The 14,269-nt window shown below is 44.2% G+C and overlaps 1 protein-coding gene across 3 annotated transcripts in view; it reads right to left on the bottom strand.

Moving 5' to 3' along the window:
- sh3glb2b (SH3-domain GRB2-like endophilin B2b) overlaps positions 1–14,269 on the bottom strand; it is a 114,375-nt gene that overhangs the window by 48,844 nt on the left and 51,262 nt on the right. For all 3 annotated transcript variants that reach the window (XM_072240312.1, XM_072240313.1, XM_072240314.1), the window contains exon 3: positions 4,522–4,650. In XM_072240312.1, the coding sequence (XP_072096413.1) occupies positions 4,522–4,650 (129 nt within the window). The remainder of the gene's footprint in view (positions 1–4,521; positions 4,651–14,269) is intronic.

Raw genomic sequence — 14,269 nt, 5'->3', positions numbered from 1 at the left:
ATTCAATAAGGTCACGGCTGATCTGGCCATGGACTCGTATCCACCTACCTGCCTTTTCCCCCATAACCCTTAATTCCCCTACTATGCAAAAATCTATCCAAGACATTTGTTTTATTTTTATTTACTGAGGGAGCCTCCACTGCTTCATTGGGCAGAGAGTTCCACAGATTTCCTTGTTCTGGCCTGCTCCAACAAAGGAAACAGTAGATCAGAAACTCATGCTCATTATGCGTCAGAGGTACAATAAATAGCCACGTGCACATTTATCTCCAGTTCTATATATTTATTTCCATTCACTTCAACAATCTGGGAATTCACATACAAAATCATGCTTTTAGCAAATGCAAACAAAGCTGAATTTCTATCTCAGATATTCATCAACTACCTAATACATATTTCCACCATCTTCAATATCTCAGTTCCTCATGCATCTTTACATGTGGATATAGTCTGTCTGTATCCATGCATCTTTCCTCAGCAATCTTAAAGAATGATGTTATGTGCTTGCTTCTTAACAAATGTAAGTAGCTCCAGTCTATTCACTTCAACAAACCACCACCTCTTTGGATGGATGCAGTCTCTCAATGTTTTTGTGGAAACATTACAAAGAGGCGATAAAGATCAGAAGTTTTCTTCAGGGTTGTAGAAGGGCATTGATGACCTTGGTAAGCTTTAGGCTCGTTCACAGCTCTAACAGCAATCCACGTGCAGTGTTTCATGTGAAGAGCACAGTGCTATTGCAGACATTCTCCAACTTAGCCAAGCCAGTGCTGAGGAGGAAAGGGGCAACAAGGCTGATCTGGGTCACCAGATCAGTACCCTTGCCACGTGTAGCCCAAGGTCTCAAGAACCCACTCGGCTTGGATTCAAACAAATGGATGTGTCCCTCGAGGTAACGGCCATCAAGAAGGTGATATCATGAGCACCCAAAATAACAAAATAAGCAAGCAGAGACTGGGCTAGGACCACGAAACATGCTGATAGATCTTAAGGCATGCAGCCTGAAGGATGGTTTGGAAGACAAGTTGGATTGCATCTGTCTGCAGCTGTACTAGTGCATGATGAGAAACTAGTGTGTGCTTGCTCTTGCAGAAACATGTGGCTGTAGGACAGCATCCCATGCACCATCAATCCACAGGCCATGACACTTGGGGACTTGGGCTAATTGTTTTTGAGACTGTATATGCTACTGTAACTATGTGCTATGTATTGTGTGTGATGGCAGGTACTGTTTTGCAACCTGGCCCTGGGGGAATGCTGTTTGGTTTAGCTCTATACATGTGTATGGTTGAATGACAATTAAACTTGAACTCGATAAGATGTTAGAAATTGCTGAGAGAGAAATTAAGCCAGAAGCTCAGTGGGATAAGTCGTACATTGTCTCTTTAATGAATTTTGAAACCTCCTTAGATCATGAGACATTTGTGTGGGGTCTGGTAGATGATCTCACTACATCTGACACTAGAACTTACTACATCAGTGGTAATTACACCCAAGAACGCTGGAGAATTACTCCGGAGTATGTAGTTAGTACAGCCACAGCTGAAGGCTGGAAAGCACCAGAGAAGTCCAAGTCTCAAAAGCTGAATTTGAAAATAATGCCATTCAGTCAGTTGTTAGCTTTGCAAAGCCGTCACTTACCACTGCCTTGTTAATTTAGAAACACTAAAGTGTTTCAGCCTTCAAATCGAAGGCCAAGACAACAACAAAAGTAATTTGAGTGACAACTCAGAATAACATCAAAAGAGGAGGGTATCATAGTTTAAACATGCCTAGTACAAGTAACTGTGGCACCAGTACATTGGTAAGCGAACTGCCACGGCTGTTTACTAATGAGCCAACACATATACACTTGCAAGTTCAGAGGGTGCCAATGACAAAAAGTATTGTCACATTGGAATTTTTTTCTGATGCAGTTTTAAGGGGTCAATATGAGAAGGAATTGGCAAGATTAAAACAAAATGCTGCACGTGTGACAACCTACCAAAGCAACAGGGATATGCCAATAGCGGTAACACCCAGAGGCACAAAATGGTGCAGCTGTGTGGATAGTAGAAAACCACAGACGTTGAAAATGAATTGTGTCCACCACTCACTCAACAGGACTTGGACAGGGTTGGAAATTTCAAAGGTACTTACAGAATTGGACCTTTCCCATGCCGCACATAACAAAATAGTTAGAAAGCAGTACTTGACCATTAACATGCACAGAAGGCTTCAGATTTATTTTTATCATATTGTTAAGAGTGTATTATGGGGTTATAAAATATATCAAATACATTCCTGTCTCTAAACCTTAACTTGATCCAATTCCTCTACATCCCTGTCCCCAAACCTTAACCTGATCCGATTCCTCCACATCCCTGTCCCTAAACCTTAACCTGATTTAATTCCTCCACATCCCTGTCCCTAAACCTTAAGCTGATTTAATTCCTCCTCATCCCTGTCCACAAACCTTAACCTGATTTAATTCCTCCATGTCCACAAACCTTAACCTGATCCAATTCCTCCACATCCCTGTCCCTAAACCTTAACCTGATCCAATTCCTCCAAATCTCTGTCCCCAAACCTTAACCTGATCCAATTCCTCCAAATCTCTGTCCCCAAACCTTAACCTGATCCAATTCCTCCAAATCTCTATCCCCAAACCTTAACATGATTTAATTCCTCCACATCCCTGTCCCAAACCTTAACCTGATCCAATTCCTCTACATCTCTGTCCCCAAACCTTAACCTGATCCAATTCCTTCATATCTCTGTCCCCAAACCTTAACCTGATCCAATTCCTCCACATCCCTGTCCCAAACCTTAACCTGATCCAATTCCTCCACATCCCTGTCCCAAACCTTAACCTGATTTAATTCCTCCACATCTGTCCCTAAACCTTAATCTGATCCAATTCCTTCACATCCCTGTTTCCATACCTTAACCTGATTCAATTCCTCCACATCCCTGTCCCCAAACCTTAACCTGATTTAGTTCCTCCACATCCCTGTCCCAAACCTTAACCTGATTTAATTCCTCCACATCTGTCCCTAAACCTTAACCTGATTCAATTCCTCCACATCCCTGTCCCCAAACCTTAACCTGATTTAGTTCCTCCTCATCCCTGTCCCCAAACCTTAACCTGATTTAATTTGTCCACATGCCTGACCCCAAACCTTAACCTGGTTTAATTCCTCCACATCCCTGTCTCCAAACCTTAACCCGATCCCTAATCTTTCCCCTCTGGCACCAAAACCATCCCTACAAATATAAAAACAATTAAGTCAGAGTAAGCCAAGATCTCAACAGAGATCACAGTTCAGGGCCATCTTGAAAGGACCAGTCACTGATAATCCTCATCATATGGAGTCAGATTTGGTACCAGATTGAACAAAACCTTGCTATGAGTGAATCATTACTGCAAATCCATGACCAAATGTTAGTCACCAAGAAAACGGAAAAAGAAAAGCTTCAGATTTTGGAGGAAGTGGCCTTGGGCACAACATAAAACTGAAACAAGACAAATATGTGTCATCTTGCAACAAGGACTGCAATACTTTGGCCTCAAGGTTGATGTCAGTGTCAGGTAGCCATCACCAGTGTGTCACTGTGTGAAGATACAGCAAAGGCTAATCCTAGAAGTAGTTCACACCACTGCATCATTTGTTAAAAAGGTTGTGAAAGAGTTTGGAGAAAGGAGAAACGAAGTACATATCACGAACTTTAAAAATTAGCAACGTTCTCCTGGCTGTCCATGACATAACTTGAGAGCTGAAGTTGGCATGTGATCCATAATGAAGGGAAGACATGCAATCAGTCCTCACGGATGTAACACACAATTTCAACAATTTCATAAAGGGGAGCATCCATCATCATTAAGTGCCATGTCAAAGCCGGCACTGGGTTATGCAAATCCTAGCTTCAGTTTGTAATGTTCAATATGACTCATTGAGTGACATGCGTAAGTCACAAGTCTGAGCGTTCAAGTCTCTTTTTTAAGAGACAAGCACAAATTCCATGCAGAGGAATACAGAGGGAGCTGCTGGAATAACTCAACAGGTCAGGCAGCATCTCAGCAGGGAAAAGCGGACGGACAACATTTCAAGTTGAGACCGTTCAACTGGACTGAAAGAATAGAGGGGAAAAAGCCAATATAAAGAGATGAGCTAAAGGAGGAGGTGGCCTCTTTCTCTTGAATGAGACAGAAAAGCTTGACCCCTTCCACTGCTCAGACAGTCTGTAAAAAGTCTGAAAGTTGGAGTTTCCCCGATTTTTCCAGTTATTAGTTCTTCTTCAGATATAAGTTGGATCACCTTATTTCCTTCTGGCATCTTGGTGTGAGCAAATTGTCTGCAGTATTTTCTACATTATAACAGTGCTGGCACTTTGACAAACAATTCATAGTTGCTCAAGGCTTTTAGCCACCCTGAGGCTGTTAAAAGTTTGATAAAAATGCAAATTTGTTCCTTCTACTTTCCAAGACATTGAACTGCCCTTGTTTGTTATGTTTGCTAGTAAGTGCCTTCAGGAGCTCACCGTAAGGGGTTCCGGGACCAAATTCACTTGCTGCATCAATCATATACTGGCCCAGCAGTTCTCCATTGGTGATCCGTGAGGGAATCTTGCGATCGAGCTTTTCATAAAGAAATTCTTCAATTCGTGCACCTGCAAGGAGTAAAGAGCCACAATTATAGACAGCTGATTAACTACTCTAATGCTTTGAAAGAAATACACCACATACACTCCTCCCCTGCCCAACATTATCCAGAGCATCCTAGCCCCAGGACTCGCCCTTTGATTTGTAGCTGTGTTCCTTTGTAGCCTGTCTCTCTAGTAAGATGGCAGCGCGTTCAGATGCAGCAGCCTCTCAGGGGCCAACCAAAGGTGTTTTTGTCAGTTTTAAATGTCTTATTTTACAATCGCAAGACTACGCTGGATTTATAGAACTTCAGGTACTGCAGGTTCACCGCATCAGAAAGCTGCTCATTGGCGGAGGAACTGGACGGTGCAGATTGCGTTGTTGCCTGCTAAAGGAAGGCATCGGAGTTAGTGTGCAAAGGCAGTGCGCAGTTTAACAGCGGGTGATTGTCTCGAACATTGCTGTCGTGATTGCTGATAATGCAAGAAGCTACAGGCCATTTTCCCTTGCTCGTTGGTGCAACAGATGGCGGTGAGCTGCGTGCCCTTGGTTGTAGCAAGGACTAGGCCTCAAACCATGGTCTTGCCTGTTGCTGCAATACAAGAAAGGAGATGCCGGAGGCGGGGGTGATGCTCAGTTGGAGGCTGACACCTCCTGTTGGTGCTGCCCTCCAGTGTTCAATCGGTGGAATGAAAAGCTGGATTATGTGCGTGCACGCGTTTGTCTGTGGACTGCAAGGAACTGCACTATCAACTTCCAGGACACATTACTCAGAGACTTGGGCTACTTTTTTTTTGGCGTGACTGTATATTTGCATGCTATCTTTAATGTGCCTTGTGCTGTATATGTTTCACGCCTTGTCCCTGGGGGAATGCTGTTGCGTTCATCTGTATTCACATATAGGCATCCGTTAGTCTCGTGAGACCATAGATTTGCACCTTGGAAGGTTTCCAGGCGCAGGCCTGAGCAAGGTTGTATGGAAGACAGGCAGTTGCCCATGCTGCAAGTCTCCCCTCTCCACGCCACCGATGTTGTCCAAGGGAAGGGCATTAGGACCCATACAGCTTGGCACCGGTGTCATCGCAGAGCAATGTCTGGTTAATTGCCTTGCTCAAGGGCACAACATGCTGCCTCAGCTGAGGCTCGAACTAGCGACCTTCAGATCACTAGACCAACGCCTTAACCACTTGGCCATGCGCCAACACTGTATTCATGTATGACTAAATAATTGAACTTGAGCATCTGAAAACCTATCCTGCTGGGCCCTCTTATGATTTTACATGTTTGTATAAAATCATCATTTTTCTGAAATCCAGGAAATACAGAACAAATCTGCATGGCCTCTCTTGCCTATCTCATCCCAGGAATTAGTTGGGTGAATTTCCTTTGGACCTTGCTACTTTGTAAAGATACAATAATTGTCAGAAATCTGGACCTTTTATCCAGAGGTGAGAGTTTGCAACCCACCACACGAAGGGATTCCACATATGAAATTAAATGCACCTCTAATTCAAAAAAAAGTGTTGGACCTTGTAACAGTAAAATGAAATCTGAACTGTTGTAAAATCCATCTGGTTCTCTACAGCAGGGTTAGTGGCAACTTGACTCACTAATGTAGTTGGCTTTCAACAGCCTCTACAACTTAGAGGCAATTAATGTCAACATTGCCAACTGTACACTTTGTGCATGAATAAAGAAAATCATAATTCACTGCGCACACAAAAACACTTCACATCTCCCTTCTGCTGTTTTTGGAAATCACTTTAAATTTGTGCCCTTTCATTACGAACGAAGTGTTACTGGAATCAGCTTCTAGTGCCTATAAAAAGTCTTCACTCACCCCACCCCAGAAGTTTCCATGTTTTATTGTTTTACAACATTGAATCACAGTGGATTTAATTTGGCTTTTTTGACACTGATCATCTGAAAAAGACTCTTTCATGTCAAAGTGAAAACAGATCTCTACAAAGTGACCTAATTACAAATATAAAACACAAAATAATTGATTGCATAACTACTCATCCTCTTCAAGCAACACACATCAAGGTTGCTGGTGAACACAGCAGGCCAAGCAGCATCTCTAGGAAGAGGTGCAGTCGACGTTTCAGGCCGAGACCCTTCGTCAGGGCTAACTGAAGGAAGAGTGAGTAAGGGATTTGAAAGTTGGAGGGGGAGGGGGAGATCCAAAATGATAGGAGAAGACAGGAGGGGGAGGGATAGAGCCAAGAGCTGGACAGGTGATAGGCAAAAGGGGATACGAGAGGATCATGGGGCAGGAGCTCCGGGAAGAAAGACAAGGGGGGGCGGACCCAGAGGATGGGCAAGAGGTATATTCAGAGGGACAGAGGGAGAAAAAGGAGAGTGAGAGAAAGAATGTATGCATAAAAATAAGTAACAGATGGGGTACGAGGGGGAGGAGGGCCTTAGCGGAAGTTAGAGAAGTCGATGTTCATGCCATCAGGTTGGAGGCTACCCAGACGGAATATAAGGTGTTGTTCCTCCAACCTGAGTGTGGCTTCATCTTTACAGTAGAGGAGGCCGTGGATAGACATGTCAGAATGGGAATGGGATGTGGAATTAAAATGTGTGGCCACTGGGAGATCCTGCTTTCTCTGGCGGACAGAGCGTAGGTGTTCAGCAAAGCGGTCTCCCAGTCTGCGTCGGGTCTCGCCAATATATAAAAGGCCACATCGGGAGCACCGGACGCAGTATATCACCCCAGTCGACTCACAGGTGAAGTGTTGCCTCACCTGGAAGAACTGTTTGGGGCCCTGAATGGTGGTAAGGGAGGAAGTGTAAGGGCATGTGTAGCACTTGTTCTGCTTACACGGATAAGTGCCAGGAGGGAGATCAGTGGGGAGGGATGGGGGGGACGAATGGACAAGGGAGTCGCGTAGGGAGCGATCCCTGCGGAATGCAGAGAGAAGGGGGGAGGGAAAGATGTGCTTAGTGGTGGGATCCCATTGGAGGTGGTGGAAGTTACGGAGAATAATATGTTGGACCCGGAGGCTGGTGGGGTGGTAGGTGAGGACCAGGGGAGCCCTATTCCTAGTGGGGTGGCGGGAGGATGGAGTGAGAGTAGATGTACGTGAAATGGGGAAGATGCGTTTAAGAGCAGAGTTGATAGTGGAGGAAGGGAAGCCCCTTTTTTTAAAAACATCTTTCCCTCCTCCCCCTCTGCATTCCGCAGGGATCGCTCCCTACACAACTCCCTTGTCCATTCGTCCCCCCCATCCCTCCCCACTGATCTCCCTCCTGGCACTTATCCGTGTAAGCGGAACAAGTGCTACACATGCCCTTACACTTCCTCCCTTACCACCATTCAGGGCCCCAAACAGTTCTTCCAGGTGAGGCAACACTTCACCTGTGAGTCGACTGGGGTGATATACTGCGTCCGGTGCTCCCGACGTGGCCTTTTATATATTGGCGAGACCCGACGCAGACTGGGAGACCGCTTTGCTGAACATCTACGCTCTGTCCGCCAGAGAAAGCAGGATCTCCCAGTGGCCACACATTTTAATTCCACATCCCATTCCCATTCTGACATGTCTATCCACGGCCTCCTCTACTGTAAAGATGAAGCCACACTCAGGTTGGAGGAACAACACCTTATATTCCGTCTGGGTAGCCACCAACCTGATGGCATGAACATCGACTTCTCTAACTTCCGCTAGGCCCCACCTCCCCCTCGTACCCCATCTGTTACTTATTTTTATGCACACATTCTTTCTCTCACTCTCCTTTTTCTCCCTCTGTCCCTCTGAATATACCTCTTGCCCATCCTCTGGGTCCGTCCCCCCCCTTGTCTTTCTTCCTGGACCTCCTGTCCCATGATCCTCTCGTATCCCCTTTTGCCTATCACCTGTCCAGCTCTTGGCTCTATCCCTCCCCCTCCTGTCTTCTCCTATCATTTTGGATCTCCCCCTCCCCCTCCAACTTTCAAATCCCTTACTCACTCTTCCTTCAGTTAGTCCTGACGAAGGGTCTCGGCCTGAAACGTCGACTGCACCTCTTCCTACAGATGCTGCTTGGCCTGCTGCGTTCACCAGCAACTTTGATGTGTGTTGCTTGAATTTCCAGCATCTGCAGAATTCTTGTTGTTCATCCTCTTCAAGTCAGTATTTAGTAGATGCACCTTTGGCAGCAATTACAGCCTTGAGTCTGTGTGGATAGGTCTCTATCAGCTTTGCACACCTGGACACTGCAATTTTTCCCCATTCTTTTTTACAAAACTGCTTAAGCTTAGTCAGATTGCATGGCAATCATGAGTGAACAGCCCTTTTCAAGTCCAGCCACAAATTCTCAATTGTATTGAGATCTGGACTCTGACTTGGCCACTCCAGGACATTAATTTTGTTGTTTTTAAGCTATTCCTGGCTATCCTTGGCTTTATGCTTGGGGTCATTGTCTTGCTGGAAAACAAATCTTCTTCTGTGTCACAGTTCTCTTGCAGACTGCATCAAGTTTTGATGAAAGGTGAGAGGTGACCTGATAGAAGTGTATAAGATGATGAGAGGCATTGATCATGTGGATAGTCAGAGGCTTTTTCCCAGGGCTGAAATGGCTAACACAAGAGGGTACAGTTTTAAGGTGTTCGGAAGTAGGTACAGAGGAGATGTTAGGGATAAGTTTTTTAATGCAGAGAGTAGTGAGTGTGTGGATTAGGCTGCCAGCGATGGTGGTGGAGGCAGATACAATAGGGTCTTTTAAGAAACTACTGGATAAGTACATGGAGCTTAGAAAAATAGAGGGCTATGGGTGACCCTCGGTAATTTCTAAAGTAAGTACATGTTCGGCACAGCATTGTGGGCTGAAGAGCCTGTATTGTGCTGTAGGTTTTTTATGTTCTATGTTCTAAGTTTTCCTCCAGGATTTCCCCGTATTTTACTGCATTCATTTTACCCTCTTTCAGGGCCTGCTGCAGTGAAGAATCCCTATAGCGTGATACAGCCACCAATATGCTTCACAGTAGAGATGGTGTGTTTTTGATGATGTGCGGTTTGGCTAAGCATAGTGTTTAGTCTGATGGCCAAAAGGTTCCATTTTGGCTTCATCAGACCAAGAATCTTCTTCCAGCTGACTTCAGAATCTCTCACATGCCTCTTGGCAAACTCTAGCTGAGATTTCATGTGAGATTTTTTTCCCCAACAGTGGCTTTCTCTTTGCCACTCTCCTATAAAGATGTGCCTGGTGAAGCACCCAGGCAACAGTTGTTGTAAGTACAGTCTCTCCCATCTCAGCCACTGAGGCTTGAAACTCCTCCAGAGTTATCATAGGTCTCTTGGTGGCCTCCCTCACTTGTCTCCTTCTTGCACGGTCACTCAGTTTTTTTCAGGACGGCCTGCTCTAGGTAGATTTACAGCTGAGCCATATTCTTTCCATTTCTTGATGATTGACTTAACTGTACTCCAAGGGATATTCAGTGGCTTGGAAATTTTCTTGTATCCATCTATTGACTTGTGCTTTTCAATATCCTTTTTGTGGAGTTGCTCGAAGTGTTTGTTTGTCTTCATGGTGTAGTTTTTGCCAGGATACTGACTCACCAGCAGTTGGACCTTACAGATACAGGTGTATTTTTATCATTATCAATTGAAACACCTTGACTGCACACAAGTCTCCAAAAACAAATCTCCATTAACTAATTTTGTGACTTCTGAAACCAGTTGGCCGCATCAGTGATGATTTGCTGTATCATATTGGGGGGGCGGGGGTGAATACTTATGCAATTATTTTGTATTTTATATTTGTAATTAATTTAGATCACTTTGTAGAGATCTATATTCACTTTGACATGAAAGAGTCATTTTCTGTTGATCAGTGTCAAAAAAGTCAAATTATATCAAGTTGTCACTTTTTATTGTCATTTCAACCATAACTACTGGTACAGTACACAGTAAAAACGAGACTTTTTCAGGACCATGGTGCTACATGAGACAATACAAAAACTACATTGAACTATATAAAACAACACAAAAACCACACTAAACTACAGAGCTACCCAGGACTGCATAAAGTGCACAAAACATTACAATAAATAATAAACAAGACAATAGGCACAGTAGAGGGTAGTAGGTTGGTGTCAGTCCAGGCTCTGGGTATTGAGGAGTCTGATGGCTTGGGGGAAGAAACTGTTACATAGTCTGGTCGTGAGAGCCCGAATGCTTCGGTGCCTTTTTCCAGATGGCAGGAGGGAGAAGAGTTTGTATGCAGGGTGTGTGGGGTCCTTCACAATGCTGTTTGCTTTGCGGATGCAGCGTGTGGTGTAAGTGTCTGTAATGGCGGGAATCCACCGTGTTTCAATGTTGTAAAACAATACAACATGAAAACTTCGGGGGGAGGTGAATACCTTTTATAGGCACAATATCTTTATGATTTTAAATACCTTTAGCAAACTTCGCTTACCTTTCCCTACTCTAAAGAAGATCATCATGGTTTGTTCTGTTCGTGTCACCTTGTTCAGCAACACACATGGGCTGGTAAGTGCCTTGGATTTGATGCGCGTGGGATGTGAACGTAGCAAAGTAAGAGGAGGGTTTTGAGACACAGAAGCTGACCCCAAGCATTCGGAAGGATAATTAGTGACCTGTCTGGAAAGATATTATTTCTGATCTGTGCTGACTGTGGTCTCCTGATGAGGAAGACTAGAGTCCTGTTACAGAGGGAGGTACAGAAGCCCTGATTTTTGAAGCTTGTTGATTAATATTGAGGGGATGATGCTGTTGAACACTGAGCTGTAATCAATAACCAGGAGTCTAACGTAAACATTTCTGTTGTCCAGGTGATCCAAGGCAAAGTGGAGAGCCAGTGAGATTGCATCCACTGTAGACCCTTCGTGACAGTCAGCAAATTGCAGTAGGTCCAAGTCCTTGCTAAGGCAGGAGGTAATTCTAGCCTTGACCAACCCGTCATAGCACTTTGTCACAATAGATTGAGTGCAACTGGGCGTTAGTCATTGAGGCAGCTCACCCTGCTTTTCCTGGCCACTGGTATGATTGATGCCCTTTTGAAGCAAATGGGAAATTCCACTTGCAGCAGAGAGATTTTGAAGATGTCCTTGAATACTCCCGCTAGTTGGTTGGCACAGGTCTTTAGCCCTACCAGGGTCCGACGCTCTGCGAGGGTTCACCCTCTTAAAAGATGTTCTGACATCAGTCTCTGAGATAGAGATCACAGGGTTGTCAAATGCTGCGGGATTTGCACAGGTGTAGTCTTATTCTCCCTTTCAACGCATGCTCATTCAATGTTGAGCTCATTTGACAGAACACTTGATAAAAGGAAGCTCCTGATTGACATATGACCATCCAGTAACAGTGGGTTAACCCCCTCTATCTCCTCGGAGCCCCATTTCGGGACCTCAGCTCAGCTTCAACTGAAAACTATCCACAATTCAAAAGTTAAATGATATGGCTTGGACTTCCGGTGAGGCACGAGGCAAGTTGGCAGCACAGCCCTGAGTGCTGACATATAACCCTCCTTTTTCAAGTTCTTTAGGGCTCATAGATGGTCTTAATACAAGATTGAGTTGGAGAAAGATCTAACTAAAGACATGACCTCAAAAAAAGATCGAAATTCAACCAGGAATCAAGATACCAGCAGACGACACCAAGCTAGAGGTTCTTCCGAGGAAATAGCTATGCTAATTAAGCAAACAATGGCAACAGAGATAGAATCTCTGCAAGAAACAGTAGCCCACATGCTAAAGGAGTCACTGGAAAAGGCTCCCAACCCCTTACAGAAGCATATGGCAGAGAATGGCAACATTCTCCAGTCATTAAAAGAGCAAGCGGGCATTCATGCTGAAAAAATTTAGCACAGTCTTCAACAAAATAGACAACATGCAGGTTTGCTTACGCAAGAATTAGAAACTTACTAACTCCTGTCTTGAGGAGGTGACTAAGATATGGAAGAGGCTAAACGACTTGGAGGACAGATCCAGGAGAAACAATGTGCGGCTGATCAACGTACTGACAGGCGCTGAGGGCGACGATCCAAGAGGTTACCTCCAGAAGATGCTGCCTAATTGGATTCCAGCGCTCAAGAATTCCCACAGCATTCCACTGGAGATCGATAGAGCTCATAGGATCTTTTCTAACAACTCCGCAAGACCGCGGACCATGGTTTTTAAGCTTCTACTGTACTCCGACCAGCAGGCTATCCTGGAGGACGCGAGGAAAGCCAAACCTGCTCTCCCTGATGGCACCCAGCTGCAGTTCTTCGCCAACTACAGCCTCGGCACGATGCAGGAATGGCAGGGATAATTAAGTGACAAAAGTACAAAGAAAAGATTTTCAATAGTTTTACTGACCAACTTAATTGTATTTTGTAAACATACACAAATTTAGAATTTGATGGCTGCAACACACTCAACAAAAGTTGGGACAGAGGTATGTTTACCATTGTGATATATCACCTTTCCTTTTAATAACACTTTTTAATCGTTTTGGAACTGAGGATACTAATTGTAGTAGATTTGCAATTGGAAATTTTGTCTTTTCTTGCTTGATATAAGACTTCAGCTGCTCAACAGTCCGTGGTCTCCGTTGTCTGATTCTCCTCTTCATGATGTGCCATACATTTTCAATAGGAGATAGATCTGGACTGGCAGCAGGCCAGTCAACCACACGCACATGTCTACAAAGCCACGCTGTTGTAGCAGAATGTGGTCTGGCATTGTCCTGCTGAAATAAGCATGGACATCCCGGGAAGAGACGTCGCCTTGATGGCAACATATGTCTCTCTAAAATCCTAATATACACCTCAGAGTCAACGGTACCTTCACATACATACAACTCACCCATGCTGTGGGCACTGATGCACCCCCATACCATCACAGATGCTGGCTTTTGCACCTTTCGCTGATAACAATCTGGATGGTCGTTTTCATCTTTGGCAGGGAGAACTCCACGCCTGTTTTTTCTGAACACTAGCTGAAATGTGGACTCATCTGACCCCAGCACATGGTTCCACAGTCTTTTGGTCTATCTGAGATGAGCTCGGGCCCAGAGAACTCGCCGGTGTTTCTGCATAGAGTTGATGTATGGCTTCCTCCTTGCGTAATACAGTTTCAAGTTGCATTTCTGGATGCAGCGACGGACTGTGTTGAGTGACAATGGTTTTCCAAAGTACTCCTGAGCCCAGGTGGCTATAATGGTCACAGTAGCATGACTTTTCTGTGCACTTTTCAATCTTATTTTAACTCTGTCCCAACTTTTGTTGAGTGTGTTGCAGCCATCAAATTCTAAATTTGTGTATGTTTACAAAATACAATTAAGTTGGTCAGTAAAACTATTGAAAATCTTTTCTTTGTACTTTTGTCAGTTAAATAAAGGTTCACGTGAATTAACATATCACAGATTTTTGTTTTTATTGCATTTTAGAAAATATCCCAACTTTTCTGGAAATGGGGTTTGTAATTTGTTGGCGTTGCAATAAAAAATTTGTAATAAAAATGATATGGCACATGTCTTGACTTGCGTTAAGTTTAGAGGGCTGAGGTTTTTAACATAACAAGTGAGTTATGCAGAGAAATTATTTTGTCAGAAGGGAAATTATAATTAAAGTTAGCGCTGTAACAACTGAGAATGAAAGCTACACCTGTGAGCGAATGAGGAATGAAGAAGTTTCCTGCTCTATTGATCTCTGACA

The sequence above is a fragment of the Mobula birostris genome, chromosome 22 (genome assembly GCF_030028105.1).
Source record: "Mobula birostris isolate sMobBir1 chromosome 22, sMobBir1.hap1, whole genome shotgun sequence".
NCBI classification, from domain to species: Eukaryota; Metazoa; Chordata; class Chondrichthyes; order Myliobatiformes; family Myliobatidae; genus Mobula; species Mobula birostris.
The sequence above is the reverse complement of the archived record's forward strand: the minus strand, read 5'-3'. Positions and strand labels throughout refer to the sequence as shown.